At 43.0% G+C, this 24,297-nt stretch overlaps 2 protein-coding genes across 4 annotated transcripts in view; one reads left to right on the top strand and one right to left on the bottom strand.

Annotated features, from left to right (window-relative positions):
* The first annotated feature begins 2,750 nt into the window (after window positions 1-2,750).
* On the top strand, window positions 2,751-7,792 carry LOC115153095 (zinc finger protein 501). Of its 3 annotated transcripts, none has more exons than XM_029698149.1 (2): window positions 2,751-2,905; window positions 4,071-7,792. In XM_029698149.1, the coding sequence occupies exon 2, from the start codon at window positions 4,156-4,158 to the stop codon at window positions 5,572-5,574; it is 1,419 nt and encodes a 472-aa protein (XP_029554009.1). In that variant the 5' UTR covers window positions 2,751-2,905; window positions 4,071-4,155; the 3' UTR covers window positions 5,575-7,792. The 3 variants fall into 3 exon arrangements, with proteins under 3 accessions (XP_029554009.1, XP_029554011.1, XP_029554010.1); XM_029698151.1 differs by having other exon boundaries at window positions 2,751-3,114; XM_029698150.1 differs by lacking the exon at window positions 2,751-2,905 and adding an exon at window positions 3,458-3,948.
* Window positions 7,793-22,028: 14,236 nt separating this feature from the next.
* The window catches only part of LOC115153094 (protein quaking), a gene marked incomplete in the record, with an annotated part of 80,636 nt that continues 78,367 nt past the window's right edge, over window positions 22,029-24,297 (bottom strand). The window contains 1 exon segment of the mRNA XM_029698148.1: window positions 22,029-23,567. Coding sequence (XP_029554008.1) covers window positions 23,551-23,567 — 17 coding nt within the window.

Raw genomic sequence — 24,297 nt, 5'->3', positions numbered from 1 at the left:
ATCGAACCCAGGTTAAGAACCACTGCTCTAGTGGTAGCATGAGACGGAGTCTACAACCCACACAAGTGGCTCAGGTAGTGTAGCTCATCCAGGATGGCACATCAATGCGAGCTGTGGCAAGAAGGTTTGCTGTGTCTGTCAGCGTAGTGTCCAGAGCATGGAGGCGCTACCAGGAGACAGGCCAGTACATCAGGAGACGTGGAGGAGACCGTAGGAGGGCAACAACCCAGCAGCAGGACCGCTACCTCAGCCTTTGTGCAAGGAGGAGCAGAAGGAGCACTGCCAGAGCCCTGCAAAATGACCTCCAGCAGGCCACAAATGTACATGTGTCTGCTCAAACGGTCATAAACAGACTCCATGAGGGTGGTATGAGGGCCCGACGTCCACAGGTGGGGGTTGTGCTTACAGCCCAACACCGTGCAGGACGTTTGGCATTTGCCAGAGAACACCAAGATTGGCAAACTCGCCACTGGCGCCCTGTGCTCTTCAAAGATGAAAGCAGGTTCACACTGAGCACGTGACAGACGTGACAGAGTCTGGAGACGCCGTGGAGAACGTTCTGCTGCCTGCAACATCCTCCAGCATGACCGGTTTGGCGGTGGGTCAGTCATGGTGTGGGGTGGCATTTATTTGGGGGGCCTCCATGTGCTTGCCAGAGGTAGCCTGACTGCCATTAGGTACCGAGATGAGATCCTCAGACCCCTTGTGAGACCATATGCTGGTGCGGTTGGCCCTGGGTTCCTCCTAATGCAAGACAATGCTAGACCTCATGTGGCTGGAGTGTGTCAGCAGTCCTGCAAGAGGAAGGCATTGATGCTATGGACTGGCCCGCCCGTTCCCCAGACCTGAATCCAATTGAGCACATCTGGGACATCATGTCTCGCTCCATCCACCAACGCCACGTTGCACCACAGACTGTCCAGGAGTTGGCGGATGCTTTAGTCCAGGTCTGGGAGGAGATCCCTCAGGAGACCATCCGCCACCTCATCAGGAGCATGCCCAGGTGTTGTAGGGAGGTCATACAGGCACGTGGAGGCCACACACACTACTGAGCCTCATTTTGACTTGTTTTAAGGACATTACATCAAAGTTGGATCAGCCTGTAGTGTTTTCCACTTTAATTTTGAGTGTGACTCCAAATCCAGACCTCCATGGGTTGATAAATTGGATTTCCATTGATTATTTTTGTGTGATTTTCTTGTCAGCACATTCAACTATGTAAAGAAAAAAGTATTTAATAAGATTATTTCATTCATTCAGATCTAGGATGTGTTATTTTAGTGTTCCCTTTATCTTTTGAGCAGTGTATAAAGGAATGAATTGGGAAAAAAAGTCAAACGAAACGAAGTGCAGCTAGTTTGCGGTCTTTCCAACTTCAAGTTTGAAGTTGTTAGATGTGTTGTTGGCTAGTTTCTCTGAACAACAGTGTCCTGACGAGAGAGCACATTCATACAGGCTCGATAGCGAGAGTAAGAGACAAAACAAGATTTCCACTGTAATAAAACAGCCTCCAAGGGTGAAAAAAATAGATTAATTCATCCTGACTGGAACTATACCAGTTACTGCCTGAGGAAAGAAGAAAAATAGACAATAGTCAGCTGGTGCTCATGGCCACAACAAACAGCTCAGACTGAGTTGTATAATTTGTCCATATCAGATTGACAAACAATTTACATGGGACACCGGCGAGTTCACTGTTTGAATATTCTGGCCAGGCTCCACTGAATATGCTAAAACCACCTATACTGGATACATTTGATGACCAGGAACAATCAACAGGTGGATCCAGTAAGGGTGGTTTTAGCTAAAACCTCCCTTAAGTCTTCCTTGAGCCACCTGATTGCCTAAATATTCAAACACTGAACTCGCAGGGCCCCGGCGTCCCATGTAAATCGTTTGGTAACCTGCGTTGGACAAATTATGCGATTCAAACTGAGCTGTGTTGTGGCCATGAGCATCAGCTGACTTTTGTCCATGTTTTCTAAACTTACTTGTGTGAGACTGTCTTACTTCCTTGCTCAGCTAGCTAGCTATTTTAACTGTACTTTTACGGAATTATTAGCGCAACTACTGTAGTTAGGAAAATGTAGCTAGGTGGCTTGCAATGGATGACTAGCCTATAAACCAGCGATTCTGGTGAGCATTTAAAACCCAGGCTTCGTTAACTAGCTATATTGACTAGCTAGCACTACCTCGTCTTGTTTCTGGATATCTTAACGTTAGCTAGCTAGCTTCTATCTGAGTAGCACTGAATAGTTAGCTGCTTTGACATTATTCGGTGTACTACTAGTTTCTCAACTCCAACCCAGTCAGATAAGTTACAACATTTCGTTACAGTGACAGCTAGCTTGTAGCATACTTGTGGTTGACATGCACATGACACATCACCACTCAAAACGTCGTAAAGACGAGAACGACGTCCTGTGTTTGGATCGACAATACATCTGATATTAGATGGTTAGAATGGAAAGGGTGAATGCAATGACTCTTATTTTAACAATCGAACTTTTAAATTGTATATTTGCACGTAAATGGACAGTAGACGAATAATTCGACAGTTTAAATAAACTGTTCACTACAGTTTTCACGATACCCTGTGCTTGGTAGCTATGTCCTGTCCAATGATTGGTCCTCTCTGGTGCATTGCCCAATGAAATTCGAGATTTGCATGCTGCGCAGGAGCGGTATAGCTCATGGATTTAAAATGCATGTGGCTAGCTAGCTAGCCACACACTGTCCTTCAACGCGTTAAGACAATCCACAGTATTTAAAATCAGTGATGATACGCAGCCATTGCCAAGGCTTGACATTCATGAGGACGCTGGTTGTGAACTGACAGAGGTGCGGCAGAATCGACTCATTTCGTCGAGGGTCAAGACAACGAATCTAAAAGGATAAAAGCCCGGTAAATACTAATCTCGAGACCATTAAACTTGCGCCATCGCTTAATTCGGTATAGCTAATTGTTCATACGTCAAATTTGGCTACATAACCTGCCTTATAATCACAACACCGACAATACAATAACGTCTTGGTTATTTACGCCAAATATAGCCAGCTTGCCATATCTATTGAGCATATTATGCCGGGTGATGTGTCCAGCCACGGTTGGTGGTAAGTCCTGTAAAAAAAAAATGTCCATCTCGTAACGAGGGGACTTCTGATGAAAGAATTTGCTGTGGACAATCGTATGAAGCAAGCCCTGGAGCGTTAGCTCTCGTTTTATGCCCTCCTCAAGCTGCATGTGTCATCGATGCTGGATTTGACCCTGTCAACCCGCCAAGATTTACATGATCAGTGACTAGACATGTACATTGTTTAATGTATTATGATTTCTATGATCAGTATTATGCAGCTTGGTCGATAGAGAAAGATTTGTCTGAGAAAAATCTATTGAATAATGCACGATTACGAAAAAAAAAAACATGGTTTATGCTCAGCGCTATTTTTATGGCGGGCAGAATGATTTCGCTTTAGCCAGAGAGCCTTCTGAGATAATCCTAGAGAATGAATAAAACATACATTGTACTAACTAATATCTTTGGTCGATGTAGTTCTGAGATGCCATTTTGGGATTTGTGAGTGTTTTAGACACAATACATACATCTGTCTCCTGTCTGTTGGTAGGCGGCCTTTTAGCTACAGCCCATTTAATCCCCTCCCATAATGCATTGTGCTCATCCCAGTCCCTACTGTATTTCCTGTTTATTGTTGCTGCTTTGTCTGGTAATTTACTTTCGTCCTCAAATGTAGTATATTTACTAACATTTTCTAATTACTAATCATTTCTGGTGTTTCGCTCAAGCTCATACAACCCTTTAACGTAGCACCACTCATACTGAAGCAAAGTCGTTTTTTGTTGAATTTTCTCCAGTCAACGTTATGCAAAGCACTTCCTCGGTTCATTTGCACACAATTCAACTCCACGTTTCGATAGTGAAAGTACAAGTATGTAAATGTTTTTACCTGTGATTTTCAAAGGAATTTTGTTTATGTGTAATATTATTGGATGTGGTGTTCATTTGTTATGATGTCAAAAACCAATTTTTGACTTTTTTTCTCTCTTTTAGGAGTGGTGGAGTCTTATTGTACCATTGACCCTGTAATTCCAACAGGACCAAAAGTTACACACATTGACGTTTGGGGTCTGCTCCAATGGAGGACTCCGAGACTGACTTGACTTCGTCTGAACCGGATGCACTTGGGGCAGACTTCATCACGGTGGAACTGGATACCCAACCCATAGAATATGTTGTCAAGTGGGCCGAGGTCGGGTCCAAGTTCACAATATCCTGTGTGAAAAAGGAGGCGGACGAGGGGTCTGGCCTAAATCTGGAGCATGTGAAGGAAGAGCCAGACGAACCCTTCTTTGCCCAATATGAAGAGGAGTTCCCCGGCTGTGAGATAGCAGAACAGAGTGTTGTAGTAAAGACAGACGACTCGGATGAGGATGACCACACTGAGCCAGGGAGTAGCCAGCTGGTCCCTGTTGGAGATGGCTCTGATTCGGGCTCAGAGAAATGGGAATATATCTCACCAGGGGGATACTACAGCTGCAACTACTGTGGGAAATGCTACAGTCATTCCTCAAGCCTATCAAGACACCAACAATTGCACACAGGAAAGGCACCCCCACCCCCAAACAAACAAACAGATACAGGGTCAGGTGAGGGGAACAAATACAAATGCACGCAGTGTGCAATGCGATTCAAAAGCAGAAGAGCTCTCGGAACTCACCTAAGAACACATCGGGGCATGAGAGTTTACCCATGCAACATCTGTGGGAAGGATTTTAACCACAGCTCCAGCTTGTCGCGTCATAGGCTCATCCACAAAAAAGGGAAGGGTATTCCCTCTGGTGTCATACCTGCTGAAATCAGTTATGTCCGCCGCCCACCTGGCAGCAGGAAAAAGAAGAAGCAGGCTGATAAGAAGAAGATCTCTGGCGAAAAGAAATTCCCTACTGAGAAGAAGTTCCCTATCAGGAAGAATCTCTCTGGAGAGAAATTCTACGCATGTACACAATGTGATATGACCTTCAAGAACTCCATTGGCCTCTCAAAACACCAGGTCTCTCATGTCAAGGACCTGCTTAATAACTATGCCCATGGTAAAGACGGTCTCACCAAGTCCTCTGACTTGAAAATACGCCTCAAGTTGTGCTCGAGGGACAAACCCAACTTCTACACCCTCTGCAAGAAGAACAAGCGGTCAAGAGCTGCCAAGCGCCAGCGCCAAGCATCGGTCTCTGAGGAAGAGGAAGGACCATATGCATGCGAGCAGTGTGACAAGCGCTTCAGCCAAGTGCAGAGCCTCGCCAGGCACCAGCAAATGCACAAGGGAGACAACAAATTCAGCTGCTCTTACTGTAAAAAGACCTTCACCAGGTTGTCCAACCTCCACCACCATGAGAGATCTCACTCCACAGGGGGGAAGTACGAATGCACAATCTGCAGCAAGACATTTGTGCACTCGTCCAGCTACTCCAGGCACAAGCGGCAGCACGCAGAGGAGGAGGCCCGCCAGCGGAAGGGCATAGATGAGATGGAGCCACTTGATTCAGACTCTGAGTGAGCGCAGTCGTGGTCTGCTCTGCCCACACACAGCTGTCAAAACTGGGCTTCAGGGGTTGGGAGTTTTTGTTTGGGACTGGAATTGGCTTTACTCTGAGTATATAAAGTGTGTAATAACTTATGTTTGTATGGTATCAGCAAATTGGATCTTGGGATGGGGTTAGGAATTTGGGTTCATTTTGAGTGAGATTCCCCACCCCCTTCCCCCTCACACACATACACATTTTACCTAAATTGCACTGACAATATTGTCCTCTGCTGCTCATGCAAAACATATTTTGATTTATTTTATTTTGTTGAAATTCCCTTTTGGCCATAGTTAGTTACAGGTTTAGGGTAAAAGTGTTGCTAGAGTCTCGCCAGCTGTGTAGTATATCAGCCATGTCAAGATATCACCCTTACCACACACACATCAGAAAACTGCTTTAAAATGCTTCTGATATCGAGTATACCCCCTTTTCTTTTTTCTTTTTTTAATCCCTGATGTGACAAAGGGTCAAAATGAAAACCTTGCCATCAAACTAAATCCGGATTTGACCTCCAGTGGATTAATCTGATGTCTGCACTATGCCACATACAGTCCCTGGTTCAATGAAGCTTCTATGGTTTAGCCTCAGATTTGTATCTGTTCATGCAAGTAATCTCTGATGCTGAAAAAAACAACAATCAAAGCAATGAAGAACTTTATGAGGAAAAAACAAAGGAAGGTTGATTGAATCCAGGCATCGCCAGTAAATGTGCTAATTATTAATCCTTCAATCAGAAAACGGTGTTATTTTTCCCGTCCCCTACTCAACATCACTTGATTAATGATCTTAATGACGACACACAGTGGTGACATGAAAAGACAATATTTATTTCTACATGTTTGGAATAATTGATTTGTATCTTTTTTTTGAAAACTGCTAGTTTTGAGTGATCAACCAAGTTCTCAATTAGTTTTATTCTACTACACAGTGTTCAGATGAATGTTCAGATTGTTGATTTAAGGATTTGTCAAAATATTAAGTCCAGTCAGATCCTTAGAACTTGAATATGCTATATTTGATATTTGTCAACATATACTGCAATTACCACAACGTATACAACTGTGACTCCATATATATGTATGCATGATGAATATAACATGAGAATAGTTTACAATATACGTCGTTTTTACATCTGCTGTTCCTGTGTGTGTAAAGCATTGCTTTTGTGAAAGTGAGAATAATTGAGATATTTAATATGTGCAGTGCATTTTGACAAAAACACTCAAATATTCCTAGGATTAGGGATTTAATATTTTGTTCAAGTATTTGTTTATTGAGGTTGTAGGGGAAACTGCACAACTTATTTATGAATTGGGAACAAAGGTGCAATTTAAATGGTAGTGAATGTGATTCACATCAATGGCCATCTTTGAAAACACCTTTTAGGTGGCAACACCTTCCGCATTTGCCCCCAAAGTTCCTCCTTTTCAGGTGTACCTTTCAAAATCGATTACCTTTCACAGAAATATTATCAAGTGCTGTCAACTACTTACTGTGTATCTCCATAATGCTTGTATACATGCATAGCCAGATGGGTTTTCTTTTCCAGCTAAAACTGTTCAGTTATCTGTTGAAAGTGCTTAACTAGTCTCCTGTTCAATCTTTTGTATTTGCTTTAAGCACAACCAGGGTACTCTGAACAATGATCAACACTTGACTTTGTGAATACCATTTACTGTTTGAATTGGTATTTTATTTGTGACTTCTAACCTCTTTGAGTGTTTGAAAATGACACCTAGGGAAAGTGTAGTGGCATGTATCAAGCACAGACCCAGTCTATTGCACCCACAATGATCATTGAAAATGGAACAATTATGATAAAGGCTTGGTACTTTCCCTGTATTTATGTTAGTAAAAGTTTTTTTGTTTGTTTTTGAAGAGCTAGATTCCCCTGTTTCCCTTAACCTTAGTTGAGTCGGGTTAAATAGTTTTGCATTTTTTTGTTTGTGGTTCTGACCTTTTTCTCCAATGGCAAACGTTCTTCTCTCTTTTTTATTTTTCAGCAATCTCAGCTTTTTGAATTCTGAAACTCATATTGTTTTCTTTCGCTGTCATTATTTCATTTTTTGATGCAGCGGACCTACATCCTATAGAGAGGTGTATGTTTTTTGTATTGTGTTTGCCATTAGAATACAGTTGACATGTTTTGTCTTGCGTTTTGGTAATAAACCTTTCATGAAAGAAATGGTCCATGGTGTCCTGGGTCTGTTTGAGAACGTGTAGGCCTATGGTGGATTTCAGAATATTGGAACTGCTAAATCAGTAAAGAGATCACAACTGAATTGTGCTTTACCGCTTTTTTTCAGTTGTAGTTTGACTTCAGCGAGACTAATAAAGTACAACTGTCCAGTTACTGTTGGTAATTCACCATGTGATTTTTAAAGCCCCCCACTAGATGGAAGCAAAACACTTCAAATCACCACTCAGAATGACCTGTTACAGAAATGGAAGACTTGTCTTCCTTTTTTAAGAAATTGAATTCAATTGTTAGAATAGTTTTTTGCACAGATTTTATTTATCGGGTCCTCTATTCACATTTAAGACAATCCATAAAAATTGTTATTGGTCTACTGACTAAAGGGCACTATTCAATCCGCATCGTGTAAGTTCAGTTTTACAGCGTGATTTAAAGGGAACGTTTGCACTTTAGAAGAGACTGCATTCACGGTAAACACTGCATATGCCGGCTCAATTGGGAATTCAGCTTCAGCTTTTCAGATTGGATCAAGCCCTAACTCCACTTTACTTTTGTTTATCTGCTGCCCAGAATATCTCACAGGGCCATAAAAAAGAATTGGTGTGTAAAACATATGCAAGATATTTGTCACACAGCCTTAAATCTAGAACCTGTTTTGCTTATATTCCACTCCTTGTACTCTGTGTCATTACCAAACATGTTCAGTATGGCGGAGTGGGATGACAGCTAAACAGACTGGTACAAGCTCAACTCGGCAACAAAAAGAAGCATCCCTTTTTCAGGACCGTCTTTCAAAGATAATTCATAAAAATCCAAATAACTTCACAGATCTTTATTGCAAAGGGTTTAAACACTGTTTCCCATCTTTGTTCAATGAACCATAAACAATTAATGAACATGCACCCGTGGGACGGTCGTTAAGACACTAACAGCTTACAGATGGTAGACAATTAAGGTCACAGTTATGACAATTTAGGACACCTTTCTACAGACTCTGAAAAACACCAAAAGAAAGATGCCCAGCGTCCCTGCTCATCTGCGTGAACGTGCCTTAGGCATGCTGCAAGGAGGCATGAGGACTGCAGATGTGGCCAGGGCAATAAATTGCAAAGTCTGTACTGTGAGACGCCTAAGACAGCTACAGGGAGACAGGACAGACAGCTGATCGTCCTCACAGCGACAGACCCACGTGTAACAACACCTGCACAGGATCGGTACATCCGAACATCACACCTGCGGGACAGGTACAGGATGGAAACAACAACTGTCCGAGTTACACCAGGAACGCACAATCCCTCCATCAGTGCTCAGACTGTCCGCAATAGGCAGAGAGAGGCAGGACTGAGGGCTTGTAGGCCTGTTGTAAGGCAGGTCCTCACCAGACATCACCGGCAACAACGTCGCCTATGGGCACAAACCCACTGTCGCTGGACTAGAGAGGACTGGCAAAAAGTGCTCTATGACGAACCATGGTTTTGTCTCACCAGGGGTGATGGTCAAATTTGCGTTTATCGTCGAAGGAATGAGCATTACACCGAGGCCTGTACTCTGGAGCGGGATTGAGGTGGAGGTGGAGGTCCGTCATTGTCTGGGGCGGTGTGTCACAGCATCCTGACATGACCCTCCAGCATGACAATGCCACCAGCCACACTGCTCGTTCTGTGCGTGATGTCCTGCAAGACAGGAATGTCAGTGTTCTGCCATGGCCAGCAAAGAGCCCGGATCTCAATCCCATTGAGCACGTCTGGGACCTGATGGATCGAAGGGTGAGGGCTAGGACCCTTCCCCCCAGAAATGTCCAGGAACTTGCAGGTGCCTTGGTGGAAGAGTGGGGTAACATCTCACAGCAAGAACTGGAAAATCTGGTACTGTCCATGAGGAGGAGATGCACTGCAGAACTTAATGCATCTGATGGCCACACCAGATACTGACTGTTACTTTTGATTTTGAACCCCCCTTTGTTCAGGGACACATTCTTCCATTTCTGTTAGTCACATGTCTGTGGAACTTGTTCAGTTTGTCTCAGTTGTTGAATCTTGTTATGTTCATACAAATATTTAGTGGCCTTCTATGCAGAGTTGCAAAGAAAAAGACATATCTCAGACTGGCCAATAAAAAGAAAAGATTAAGATGGGCGAAAGAATACAGACACTGGACAGAGGAGCTCTGCCTAGAAGTCCAGCATCCCTTTTGAGCCTGTAATCGAACACACAAATGCTGATGCTCCAGATACTCAACTAGTCTAAGGAAGGACAGTTTTATTGCTTCTTTAATCAGAACAACAGTTTACAGCTGTGCTAACATAATTGCAAAATGGTTTTCTAATGATCAATTAGCCTTTTAAAATTATAAACTTGGATTAGCTAACACAACGTGCCATTGGAACACAGGAGTGATGGTTGCTGATAATGGGCCTCTGTACGCCTATGTAGATTGTCCATAAAAAATCTGCCGTTTCCAGCTACAATAGTCATTTACAACATTAACAATGTCTACACTGTATTTCTGATCAATTTGATGTTATTTCAATGGACAAAAAATGTGCTTTTCTTTTAAAAACAAGGACATTTCTAAGTGACCCAAAACTTTTGAATGGTAGTGTACATCACAGCATAGTTGAAAGATATATGGTGCGTAGAAATCCAAAGAGGGTGGCCAGCAGAGATAGGTGGGATGGGTTGAGATAGGTGGGTTCGGGGGGGGGGGGGGAGGTCGGTCGCCGAGAGGTCGCTGGTTTGGGTCCCCGATTCGACTGGGTGGGGAATCTGTCCTTGTGCCCTTGGGTGGGGCGCTTGACCCTGGTTGCTCCTGTGGGTCGCACTGGATGGGAGTGTCTGCTGGATGACTGAATGTAATGGGTGCCGAAGACGTGGATGTCAATTAAGGCAGCATATGTTTTGAAATTCAATAGAATATATACAAATAAAAGTTAAACTGTAACTCGGCCACTCAGGAACATTCACTGTCTTCTTGGTAAGCAACTCCAGTGTAGATTTGGCCTTGTGTTTTAGGTTGTTGTCCTGCTGAAAGGTGAATTCATCTCCCAGTGTCTGGTGGAAAGCAAACTGAACAAGGTTTTCCTCTCAGATTTTTCCTGTGCTTAGCTCCATTCCATTTCATTTTTATCCTGAAAAACTCCCCAGTCCTTATTGATTACAAGCATACCCATAACATGATGCAGCCGCCAATATTCTTGGAAATATGGAGAGTGGTACTCAGTAATGTACTATATTGGATTTGCCCCAAGCATAACGGTTTCTATTCAGGACAAAAGTGAATTGCGTTGCCACGTTTTTTTCCAGTATTAATTTAGTGCCTTGTTGCTAGCAGGATGCATGTTTTGGAATATTATTACACTGTCAATTATTAGTGTTGCGGAGTAACTATAATTGTTGATCCATTCTTATTCTCAGTTTTCTCCTATCAGAGGCATTCAACTCTGTAACTGTTTTAAAATCACCATTGGCCTTGGTGAAATTCCTAAACGGTTTCCTTCCACTCCAGCAAATGAGTTAGGAAGGACGCCTGTATCTTTGTTGTGACTGGGTATATTTATACACTATCCAAAGTGTAATTAATAACATCACCATGCTGAATAGGATATTCAATGTCTGCATTTTTATTTTTACCCATATACCAATAGGTGCCCTTCTTTGCGAGGCTTTGTGGTTGAATCTGTGTTTGAAATTCAATGCTCGACTGAGGGACCTTACAGATAATTGTATGTGTGGGGTACAGAGATGACGTAGTCATTTCAAAATCATGTTAAACACTATTATTGCACACAGAGTGAGTCCATGAAACTTATGTGACTTGTTAAGCAAATGTTTACTCCTGAACTTATTTAGGCTTTCCATAACAACATTGGTTGAATACTTATTTCTCAAGACATTTCAACTTTTCACCTTTAATTAATTTGTAAAAAATGTGAAAAACATAATTCCACTTTGACATTATGGGGTATTGTGTGTAGGCCAGTGACAAAAAATCTCAATTTTAAATTCAGGCTGTAACACAACAAAATGTGGAAAAAAGTCAAGGTATGTGAATACCCTTTGAAGGCACTGTAGATTCATGTCTGTTATATAAATAGTAAGTAAAAGTGTATTTATTTATATATGGGCACAGCTTATCAGACAACAACCTCTGTCACATTTAGCAGGCAGACAGCAATTTAAATCAAACAACTATTGCGCACTTAAACCCCTAGGGGACCCACACAGCCCAGAAAAGTGCTCCTCTTTTTCTGTCGGGCTACTCTACAATCACTCGAGATGGAGGGGTGAAGGAATTTGTAAGGACAGAGAAAGAGAGAGAGTGGGAGGGGAAAAAACAAGTTTCTATTAGAATTCAGGATTTGCAGCTGTGGAGTTTCTGGGCCCTCAAAGTGAGCCAATAACATTTGCCATTGTTGCCAAGCTAGAGGACTCAGACTTCCTGGCAACCCCAAACTAAATTACCCAGGCTTTTCTGTGGGCCTAGAAACAAGCTCTCTGTTCCGCAAACAAAAAGGGCATTGAGACGAGGGGCGAGATGGCCTCCCGGGCTCCTGAAAAGCCAACTCCGAGCCAATGAATGAAGGCAGAGGGCTCCCTCTATGAGAACGGCTGTGGGAAATGGTAGTGATGTCATTATGAATGCATTTCTGAATGTTTTTGTTGCTTGCTTCTTCTCTCTGTCCCATCTCGGGTTCCTAGAACCCCCCCCCACTGTTCCCTTCCTGTCTCATTATTGAGAGCCCCCCAATGAAAAAAAGAAAGAAAGTTAAAGCCCAGTCCCTGGGACCCCAGTGAGGCACGGTCTCTATGGAAACGGGAACACAGTGCTGTAGGTCGTCAGGTCCTCTTTGAAACCAGTGTGGAGGACATGAGGAGGAGAGGGTGTGAGGGGGGGGGGGTCGGATCAGCAAGAATTTGGACACCTTGAAAACAAATTTGTAAGCCCTCATTTATGGGCCTTTTCTTTAAACAAAAGAGTTTTAAGTCAGATCAGGCATGTGCTCACTCAGGGCTCGGTGTGGAGTGGTATACAGACCTATTCATTCACTTCCCTCATTTAATACTGAATGCTACTTGTTACCACATGACAGTAGAGAAACAGAAAATATATGTTTTTGAATCAGAATCCCCTTTACATCACCAAATACATTTAATACACATATTTTACTTGGTGATATGGTGCTGCTAGTGATCGACCACATTTAGAGACAGAATACAGACAGCGAAGTTTAAACAAAGTTTACATACATTATATACAACTAGGTAGAGTGAGCACAGAGCTATTAGAGAATGAGCAGATATACACTCTATAGTGGGTATACGGTTGATATACAGAGTGCAATGCACTATAGTGCAGTTAATTTGTGTACAGTTCAGAGATGGCTTGATGCGGTGTCCAGCATAGAGTGCATAGTCCTTTAGTCTCTATGGGCCAGATGGCCGGATGGCCAGTTGGCGGGAGGTTTTGGTCACAAGTACATTTTTGGAGGAGGGGGTGACGGGAATGGGAGGGTTCAGCGATGATCTTTCCTGCACGCTTTCTTACCCTGGAGTAGTGCAGGACCTCGATGGAGGGCAGGTTTGTAGCCAATGACCCTCTCTGCAGACCGGACAATCTGTTGCAGTTTGTCCTTGCAGCGGGCAGATGCAGACCCAAACCAGACGGTGATGGAGGAGGTGAGGATGGACTCAACAATTGATGCGTTAAACCGGATCAGGATCCGCTGGTGTGCCTTCTTGGTGACCGTTGGGATGTTGTCCTCCCATTTGAGGTTGTGGGAGATGATGGTCCCCGGGAATTTGAATGATTCAGCCATGCTAACAGCTGAGCCATCAATCTCGAGGAGGAGAGATGGTGGGGGGGAGGGGGCGTTTTCTGAAGTCAACCACCCTTTCCACGAGTTCCATATTAATGGGACCTGGCCATAAGCCGGTCGACCTCTCTACAGCACATGGACTCATCGCCATTGGTGATGAGAACGACCACAACGACCACATCTGTCAAACTTCAGCAGTTTGACAGATGCGTTGTTGGAGGTGCAGTCATTGGTGTAGAGTGAGTAGAGTTGGTGGGAGCACGCATCCTTGCGGCGCTCCGGTGCTGAGGGATAAAGAGTCCGAAAGGTGTTTTCCCAGTTTCAGGTGTTGCGTCCTTTTGGTCAGGAAGTCAGTGATCCACTGACAGATGGAGTTGAACACGTTCAGCTGAAAGAGTTTGTCTTGTAGCAGCTGTGTGAGTCTGTCGTCGTGGTGATCGTGGCTGGAGATTTGTCTCTCGCCTGATCATTGTTGCGGTTTCTTTTTTCCTTTTTTTGTATGCAATGACTGACATGCAGTATTTTCCTTATCTTTTCCATTGACCTGTATTTATCTATACTTCTGATCGCCATCCATTCTTTGTTCCTCCGTGTCATCAACAAGTCTGCATGGTGTGATTGCAGTAATAATGCAAAACCTGTCTCCCCATTAACCTGGTTTATTCCCCACTCTCAACTCAATACCCTTACAGGCAGGAAGAACAAACAAACAATCTACAGTTGAAGTCGGAAGTTTACATACACTTAGGTTGGAGTCATTAAAACCCGTTTTTCAACCACTACACAAATTTCTTGCTAACAAACTATCGTTTTGGCAAGTCGGTTAGGACATCTACTTTGTGCATGACACAAGTAATTTTTAACAACTGTTTACAGACAGATTATTTCACTTATAATTCACTGTATCACAATTCCAGTGGGTCAGAAGTTTACATACACTAAGTTGACTGTGCCTTTAAACAGCTTGGAAAATTCCAGAAAAATGTCATGGCTTTAGAAGCTTCTGATAGGCTAATTGACATAATTTGAGTCAATTGGAGGTGTACCTGTGGATGTATTTCAAGGCCTACCTTCAAACTCAGTGCCTCTTTGCTTGACATCATGGGAAAATGAAAAGAAATCAGCCAAGACCTCAGAAAAAAAATTGTAGTCCTCCACAAGTCTGGTTCATCCTTGGGAGCAATTTCCAAACGCCTGAAGGTACCATGTTCATCTGTACAAACAATAGTACGCAAGTATAAACACCATGGGACTATGCAGCCGTCATACCACTCAGGAAGGAGGTGCGTTCTGTCTCCTAGAGATGAACGTACTATGGTGTGAAAAGTGCAAATCAATCCCAGAACAACAGCAAAGGACCTTGTGAAGATGCTGGAGGAAACAGGTACAAAAGTATCTATATCCACAGTAAAACAAGTCCTATATCGACATAACCTGAAAGGCCGCTCAGCAAGGAAGAAGCCACTGCTTCAAAACCGCCATAAAAAAGCCAGACTACGATTTGCAACTGCACATTGGGACAAAGATCGTACTTTTTGGAGAAATGTCCTCTGGTCAGATGAAACAAAAATAGAACTGTTTGGCCATAATGACCATCGTTATGTTTGGAGGAAAAAGGGGGAGGCTTGCAAGCCGAAGAACACCATCCCAACCGTGAAGCACGGGGGTGGCAGCATCAAATTGTGGGGGCGCTTTGCTGCAGGAGGGACTGGTGCGCTTCACAAAATAGATGGCATCATGAGGAAATTGTGTGGATATATTGAAGCAACATCTCAAGACATCAGTCAGGAAGTTAAAGCTTGGTCACAAATGGGTCTTCCAAATGGACAATGACTCCAAGCAAACTTTCAAAGTTGTGGCAAAATGGCTTAAGGACAACAAAGTCAAGATATTGGAGTGGCCATCACAAAGCCCTGACCTCAAATATATAGAAAATGTGTGGGCAGAACTGAGAAAGCGTGTGCAAGCAAGGAGGCCTAAAAACCTGACTCAGTTACACCAGCTCTGTCAGGAGGAATGGGCCGGAATTCACCCAACTTATTGTGGGAAGCTTGTGGAAGGCTACCCGAAACGTTTGACCCAAGTTAAACAATTTAAAGGTAATGCTACCAAATACTAATTGAGTGTATGTAAACTTCTGATCCATTTGGAATGTGATGAAAGAAATGAAAGCTGAAATAAATCATTCTCTCTACTATTATTCTGACATTTCACATTCTTAAAATAAAGTGGTGATCCTAACTGACCTAAGACAGGGAATTTTTACTAGGATTAAATGTCAGTAACTGTGAAAAACTGAGCTTAAATGTAATTGGCTAAGGTGTGTGTAAACTTCCGACTTCAACTGTATTACCCCCCGTTTTCAATGCTTCCACAAATAGGTGGCGGTGCATTGTTTCAATCCCTGATTTTTCTCGCTCAATTCAATCTGTATCGTTGAAACGTTACATATTGCACGATGGAAATTTAAAGGTAATTTCCGGGTTGACCTTACATATGCAGCGTTTACCTCGAATGCAGTCTGCTCAGCACACTCTACACATGTAGATAACAGTATTTCATGGCATTATCTGCCTCTTCACTCAGATGTGTTTCATTTGCTTTGGTTGGAGAACACAGAGGCAGTGAGAAGGGCAACAACAGACGGAGATGAAATCATTATAAAATACCGAAGCGAACTGAATACAGAGAACATTGAAAAGACTGCTGCGTTAAAATAACATTATCTCTGCCATAACGTTCAACTTTATTTTAAAAGAGCATCCAGGGGACACATTTCAAAGACACTGTATATCCATAACATAAGATAACAGAGGTAAGGATTGGTAATGGGACTATGGTATTGCCGCAATGCATCACTTTTCAGTTTTCCCAGCCGCCACCAGAAAGCTGACCAAGATCCCAGCCAGCGTCGACATGAAGGTCACAAGTGCTCTGCGCCTTCCTAAGGTGATCCCTGTGTGGCGGCTGAACACCCTCCCAGGACTCTCTACCCAGTCCCTGAAAGCTCTGCTTTCATCCTCACTGCCTGTACTGGACTCCCCACCCCTCCCTACCCTCCCTTAAGGACATTTACATACTCATTAGCCCCCCCCCCCCCCACTGCATTATGTTACATTAGGAGTAGGACTGGGAGGGTGGGGGTGGGAGGCATACTCCAAGTTGGGGATGGGAGTCGAAGGGTGGGAGGGGGGGTGGTCTTCAGATTACGATTCAGGGGAAACATTATTCAACCACTCTCTCTCTCATGCAGATTCGGAGCAGGAGAGGGATGAGTACTTCTCTCTGATTGATCCCCACTCTGGGGCAGAATATTGGATGTATCACAGCCAGAGGCTGGTACTGTTCTGCGGAATGGAATAGATGGCAGGGAAGAACAAAGTACACAATGAAAAAGTACCATTGACCCTGATAACAACAGAACACAGCTTTGCTATGATCACAGCATGGTTTCTGCATAACATGTGGGTTTCTGCAGGGCATGGCAGTCTGGCAGAAGCAATTTACAGATCAATCCGCACAGCGGAGACTCCAGTATTCTGCTCCAAACCCTCTCCTCCTCTTCATCCTCCTCCTCCTCTACGGCATGGCAGTATTGCTGTTATGGCTGCTGCTGATCTATGGCAGGGTGAACTTGAACATTTCACTTCTCATTTCTCCTCCCCAGTAGTTAAAATGTGACGCCCAGAGAGACTCACATCTACTTTAACACTCTTCATAATTGACTCCCCCTCTGTCCCGAGAGAGAGAGAGAGAGAGAGAGAGAGAGAGAGAGAGGGAGGGAGGGAGAGAGAGAGACAGAATCCCACAACCCAATCAGAGATCTGGGAGCAGAGCTTTTTTTTTCTTCTACAAAAACAAACACTTACGTGGCTCAACACCTGGTGGCGACACAAGATGTGATTTCTTCCCCCGAACAGCCACCGGGGCCTCCAGCACATCTTATCAGCACATAGCAGCGGGCCGCTGCAGCCCAGGCAATTTAAACCCTGTGATAAACATAGCAATTCCCCTAGAAAGCTCCGGAATGGAGGACGAGGAGAGGGGAAAAAGAGAATGAGGAGTGAAACAAGGAATGATAACCCAGAAAGGGTGAGGGGTGGGACGTGCAAGTATGGATTTGGACAAAGTATTTGTGTGCTTGTGATGGAGGGAGTCTTGTAGCCTAGTTGCCATGCTGAGAATTGGTTGTATATGGAAAATGTTAACAGCTCTCGTGTGTCTCATAACAGCAGGTTGCTAGACCAGAGGTGGTGGTGTTGTTGTTGTTGTGTGTATGAGAGTAGAGACGACCGGTGGCCATTTGGGCATCTGAGGAATGCTCCACTGACTTTAGCTTCATGCTGTGGAGATAACAGCAGATAGTAATCCCACAATTCCCAATTACATGTCCATCCATGCCTTCCAATGTCAGAAAGTGTGAAAGGGGGTATTGATTGGCCATCCACCCCACCTCTGTACCACACTGTGTTCCTCTCTGCTTCTGTATCAGTGATCAGGGGTCATTTTACAACCCATTCGCAAGCCCAGTTTGTGGTGTCCTTCACTGTATAAACTACACTGCATAAGTAAACAACACAAACGCAACTTTGTCAACTCACCAGGCTCCTTTCCCACTGTTCTTCAAGTTTAAGCCAGTGTTGTGGAATATAATGTTTTTTCAGTACGCTACGACGTTTAAGCCAGTGTTGTGGAATATAATGTTTCTCAGTACGCTACGACGTAGTTCTTCAAGTAAGATTTTCTCAAGTTTCATTTGTTTAAGAACCTTAGGGTTTGTACCTACCGAAATTGTGCCACCCACCACTTGTATTTTCCTCCCATACTTTTCCATAAACTCCTCAGGATAGTGCAGATTTCTAGGCCAATGAAAACGTTCTTCCTCAGGGGTGTCCCAATTTTCTAGGATTCTATATGAAACCTTCATGAAGCTACATCATTTCCAGAACAAACTAGGGTCAATCCTTTTATCTTTTACCCTAGATGCATAGGGGAGTAGCCATTGTTACTGTACAAAACTCAAATCAATAAAGCCACACTGAAAAACATTGACCGTAGATGCATCTCAAATTGACTTCAAGCTTGGGTATTTTATGGGGGTTTGAAATAAAACACAGATTAATATTTTGGCAAAAGATAACGAGACGTTTATCAAAGAGTTTGCAACAATATTTTTTTTAAACAGGATTGTTCAAATCTATTTCAAGTACTCTGAAACGTAAGGTCATTTTTATCAGTAACTATTGAGAGAACAACATGCTCATAAAATAAGCATCTGGTATGTTTGATTGAGTCAAATGACCCAATGATGTAAGAGGGTTAGGACTTCATAGCTAGATGTATGCGTCATCAAGTGTTTCATAGCTGACAATTACCACCGCATTATACAGACGTATGGTAATAACTCCTATAGCCTTTTGAGGCAGACTCTCTAAAGTTTAGTAGGGCCCTCAGGATGGTAATAAAACAAGTGTTCTTTGTTAATATGTCTGTTTGGAAACATTTATTAAAATAATACGGGCTAAATGAAACATGCCACAACCAAACATCCCTAAATGTGAGGAAAGGAAAAACTTCAATGATCGGAATCAGTAATAGAGATAAGGCTTTGTCAAGGAGTTTCTTAATCCTGGTCCTGGGTACCCAAAGGGTGCACATTTGAGTTTTTCCCCTAGCACCAGACAACTGATTCCACCAATCAAAGGTTTGATGATGAGTTGATTAGTGGAATCAGGTGTGTAGTGCTAGGGCAAAAACTGTAATTAGCAGGACCAGGATTATGAAACACTGATTTAATAAACTACAAAGAATCTCAAATGAAGCAAATAATGTAGCTGATTTTGTCGTTTATGTAATTCAAATCTGTAAAGAAGTAATTTAATATTTTGTCTTACACACATAGAAAATAAGATATAAAAATACATTAGAAACTTAGAACAATGGCTGCAAATAGACATATTGTTTTCTCGTAGGCAATCATTTGGGTATGGTTACACACAATTCATGGAGTAAATGCTAACAGAATGATTTGCACACTCAGAAAAAAAACACCAGTTCAAGAATAATGCTGTCAAAATAGCACAAATAAAAACCTCTGATAATAGCATAACATGCACGTCATTAAGGGATGAGATTGCCATGCTTTATTGGCTATGATATGTTTTCACTCACAACCAATAAAACCATTTGTTTGCCACCATTATTTTATCACCAATAACATTTTATGTAAAATATTAGTCTTACTTCAAAGTCAATCCATTATCTTAAATAATAATAAGATTACCAATAACAATGATAATAATAGGCATGACAATAATCAGAATCAGAATCATTATTGAGAATACATACTAATTCATCATTTATAACCGATCATAATAATATGCAATTGCACAACAGAACAATTTCTGAAACATAATACTGAGACTGAAACTAAACGGCACACACATTAAGACACAATCTGAGACACAGAAACTCCATAAACCACGAGAGGCCATTCTGTTGCATAGTAAATAAAGAAGGGGATGTGGAGCAATGTTTTGGTGTAGACCGGGAAGTACACGCAGGCTTTACAGTCAACCACCTAGTTACCACAATCACATAAACCCTTCACCTAGAACTACCGCAGATGCCGAGTCAGCAGATGTCTGGTCACCGAGACTACCGACCCAATACTCCTCTATAGAAAGTAAATCAGGAGGGGAAAAAAAGACAAGTCCTCATCTCATGTGATAGGTGATAGAGAACTACATCATGGTAGAGAACTCAGCTCTATGGGTAGTGGGATGTCTATGCCAATGACAACTCCTACATAAGGCAGTCCAGAACAGCACGTATAACAGTGAAACACAGTCTATTTATAAAGAACCACAGACCCTCCACTCAAGGAAAGGTAAAGACATGCTCGACTATCTGGAGAATGTCAAGAAAAACCTTGGGACTGTCCTGGCATGAGTAGCTACTACTACTGGATATAATAATTGGGCAACTCTGAGCTGAGGCCCTCATCCACAGACAAAGACAACCGGTCTCAGAAGATTCATGGTGAAATACCATAAGGCCAATTAGACATGTTACCGCTCTGTTTTACAATCATTATAATACTATTTCTCCCTTTAGGACATTGATAGGACTGTGTAGACAGTGACTCGGACAGTATTGGTATACTCAGGGCCGGCTCTATCGTTTTGAGGGCCCCAAGAGAGCAAATTTTTTTTGTGGCCACCCCTCTTGATAACGGAGAGACAAATGTACGTTCTAAAGTACATTTCCTGCAATTCTACACATTTTGCCATGGGGTGTAGAGAAAATGTTGCTGTTTTAAAGCAAGTTTTCTGCAGTTCTACAGATTTTGCTATGGGGCGGAGAGAATTTAAAAAAATGTCATAACACATTTCAGGCAATTCTACTCATTATGCCATTGGGGCAGAGAGATTTTTTTGTTTATACAGTTTTAAAGCTAATTTCCTGCAATTCTACCAATTTTACCATGGTGTAGAGAGAAATTGTTGCAGTTTTAAAGCTAATTTCCTGCAATTCTACATATTTTGCCCATATTAACCCAATGAGTCCCACGGCGACACTGGCACGAGTTGGACTTCTTATGTTGCTTATGCCTGGAGCCAGCCCTGGGTATACTACTGGTATACTACTGATATTACTACTCTATGGAGCACAGGAGGCTGCTGAGGGGAGGACGGCTCATAATAATGTCTGGAATGGAGTAAATGGAATGGTATCAAACACATGGAAACCACAGGAGGTTGGTGGCACCTTAATTGGGGAGAACAGGCTTGTGTTAATGACTGGAGCGGGATCAGTGGAATGGTATCAAATACACCAAACACATGGTTTCCAGGTGTTTGATCCTTTTCCATTTGCTCTGTTCCTGCCATTATTATGAGCCGTTCTCCCCTCAGCAGGCTCCTGTGATGGAAACCATGTGTTTGATGTGTTCGATACCATTCAATTTATTCCTTCCAGCCATAACTATGAACCCGTCCTCCCCAATTAAGTTGCCACCGGCCTTCTGTGCTATGGAGCCACCAAAAAGTACTCTTATGTATGTATGGAACGGGACCTACTGTGTCTGCCTAGTGTAACAACAAGGCTGAGGTCACTGACTCCGTCTCAGGGCATCTCTCAGTGGCTGACAGACTGTGTGTACTGACTTGTCCTGCAGCTTAAAGGCTGATGACACATTCAGATATCAGAAACCATGAGTAAAATAAGGCACTTTGTCGTTTTTTACACTTCAGTTAAATCCTCAACCCCGAATTAAAATGAAAGGTTGTTTTGGTCTTCACTCTCCATCCACAGAAAGAAAACAGGATCGTTTTCATGACATAAAGGGTTTCATTACAAATTTCTCTTTACAATAGTCGAAGGTATAAAAGACTATGTTTTTGAAAAATAGATTTTTTTCTTTCCCATGAGCACCCATGTATAATAAAAGTGTCTATTTTCTTTACATTGGTGCTCTCCCCCATTTTTACACATGTATCTACAATTTCAATACATTTGTACAGCAGATAGGCAAGCATGGCTTTTACATCCTCAAAGAAACAGTTGACTGCAAGATATTTCTTTATGGCAGAAAAACAACAACGACAATGCCAGGTAACAGGGCAGGTACTTTCCTTCTATATGCTTGAAACTCTCTGTTTGACCCTAGGGCCTAGATTAAATCAGGTGAAGCGTTAACCGGCGATAGCCGACACCCAACACAGCTGATGTTTTGGCGGTGTCGGAGGTGTAACTGCATTGCAGCTGTCAAATTGGTGAGCAGCTGCTCTTGATCATTGTCACAAAGCCACACCCATCCCACTCGCGTTAGGAAGTGCAGAAGAAGAAAGTGTAGGCTATATGGAAATAATGACGCCAAATTATGAAATGAAATAATGAGGATTTCTATCAGCCTAATCTAGGTGTAGATTACATCTCATATTCCAGCGTTTGAACTTGTTAGCAAGGCTGCATGGAATTTCTCTTAATGTGACTACGTGCAGCCAATGGCAATGTCCGCTTTAGGTATAATGCCAGGAACCACTTGTGGATTTGACAGCTCTAACGCAGTTTCACCTCTGACACACAGCCAAAACAACCACTATGCAGATTGTCTGATTGAATAGAGCCCCTAGTCTCTCTTCAAGTCCTGCTTAAATGAACCCTCCTCAGTCTCCATGTCATAAAAGACCCAGGACTTCATAGTCAGTGAAGAGAGATGGGTCATCAGTTAGCAGGGCTAGATGGACAGAGAGAGAGAGAGAGAGAGAGAGAGAGAGAGAGAGAGAGAGAGAGAGAGAGAGAGAGCGAGAGACAGAAAGAGAGAGACAGAGAGACAGAAAGAGAGACAGAGAGACAGAAAGAGAGAGACAGAGAGACAGAAAGAGAGACAGAGAGACAGAAAGAGAGAGACAGAGAGGGAAGTGCATGCATGCACACATTCGGCAGGACTCACCACGCTGCTATAGATTCATAGTCAGCTCAGTTACCATGACAGTGGGAAGGTCACCTGGGCGATGTGGCAGGACCAGGGGGTACGGTGATTTTGGCCGGTCGGGGAGTGGAGGTTTGCATCCTTCTTGATCTTCAGGAGGCGACCAACCGGGCGTTACCAGGGTGTTTTAGAGTGTGGTGTGTTTGGGGGTTGCTTGGCGGGGACTCGGTCAGGGAGGATAAGAGGGGGCATATCAGACCTTATTGCTTAACAATGATTCAGTGCAGGTCTAGAGCCAGTATCTGTCCCCCTAATAAGCAGACTGGGCAGGCAGGAGGTGGCTGCCAAGCCATTGTAGTGTGTCCATTAGTCAGGTGATGAGAAGCTGTGCCTTGACTGACTGTAACAAGCCAAGGCTGCTTTTTTCCCCTTCTACCAAAGAACTGATCTGCGGGCAATGGCCAGGTCGTCATTGGTTGAAGATTTCAGAAGGTCAGGGGTTAGTTGCCAGTGGCGGCTGGGGGGGGGGGGGGGGGTTAAGAAACAAACAGAAAAGAGAGAAAAATTATAAAAGGAGAAACAAAAATGAAAGGAAAGAAAAAAGATAGAGAGGAGATTAGTCTCAGCTAGCGACAGCAGGATGAAAACATGGCTTAACTAATCAGAGCTATACCATGCATCCATTCAATCCACCATGCGATTTCGCCACAACTGTGACCGACCAATCTACACGTGTCACCATATGTTTCCATATCTTCCACAACACCTTCGCTTTGACCGAAGCCAGAGCGCTGGACGCAAAACGCCGTGTCCGAAATGAAAACAAATCATGCATCCTTCTGTTTGTATAGATAAAGGACAATTCATATGATGGGTTGATTGAATCCAAGAGATCAGGAAGAGCTAATCATCTATATCCTTAACAATGTCGTAAAGTCATGAAAGCATGATTTTACATAACGTGAAAGACAGTCCCGTCCCCTCGTGTTAAAAAGGAGGAAATGAAAAAAGACAATTACAGTAGTTCTAATGGTTAGTAGCAGTCAAGTAAATGGACAGTAAATCTAGGCAGAGGGAAAGATCCAAATGAGATGGAGGAAGGTATAGTCGTGGACAACAGTCAGTAAAGCTATTGTTACCTGACTGCTAATAAGTATTAGAGCACTTCAGAGGTTCAAGAGTCAAGCGGCTAGTAGTGGTGGACGTGAATATTAATAAGTCTCATTGTTTTAGAATCAATTCATTTT

Source organism: Salmo trutta, chromosome 18, assembly GCF_901001165.1.
Source record: "Salmo trutta chromosome 18, fSalTru1.1, whole genome shotgun sequence".
NCBI lineage: Eukaryota > Metazoa > Chordata > Actinopteri > Salmoniformes > Salmonidae > Salmo > Salmo trutta.
The sequence above is the reverse complement of the archived record's forward strand: the minus strand, read 5'-3'. Positions and strand labels throughout refer to the sequence as shown.

Bases quoted from the DNA above. Each gene is read 5' to 3' on its own strand.
- LOC115153095 (XM_029698149.1), top strand. From the start codon at position 4,156: ATGGAGGACTCCGAGACTGACTTGACTTCGTCTGAACCGGATGCACTT.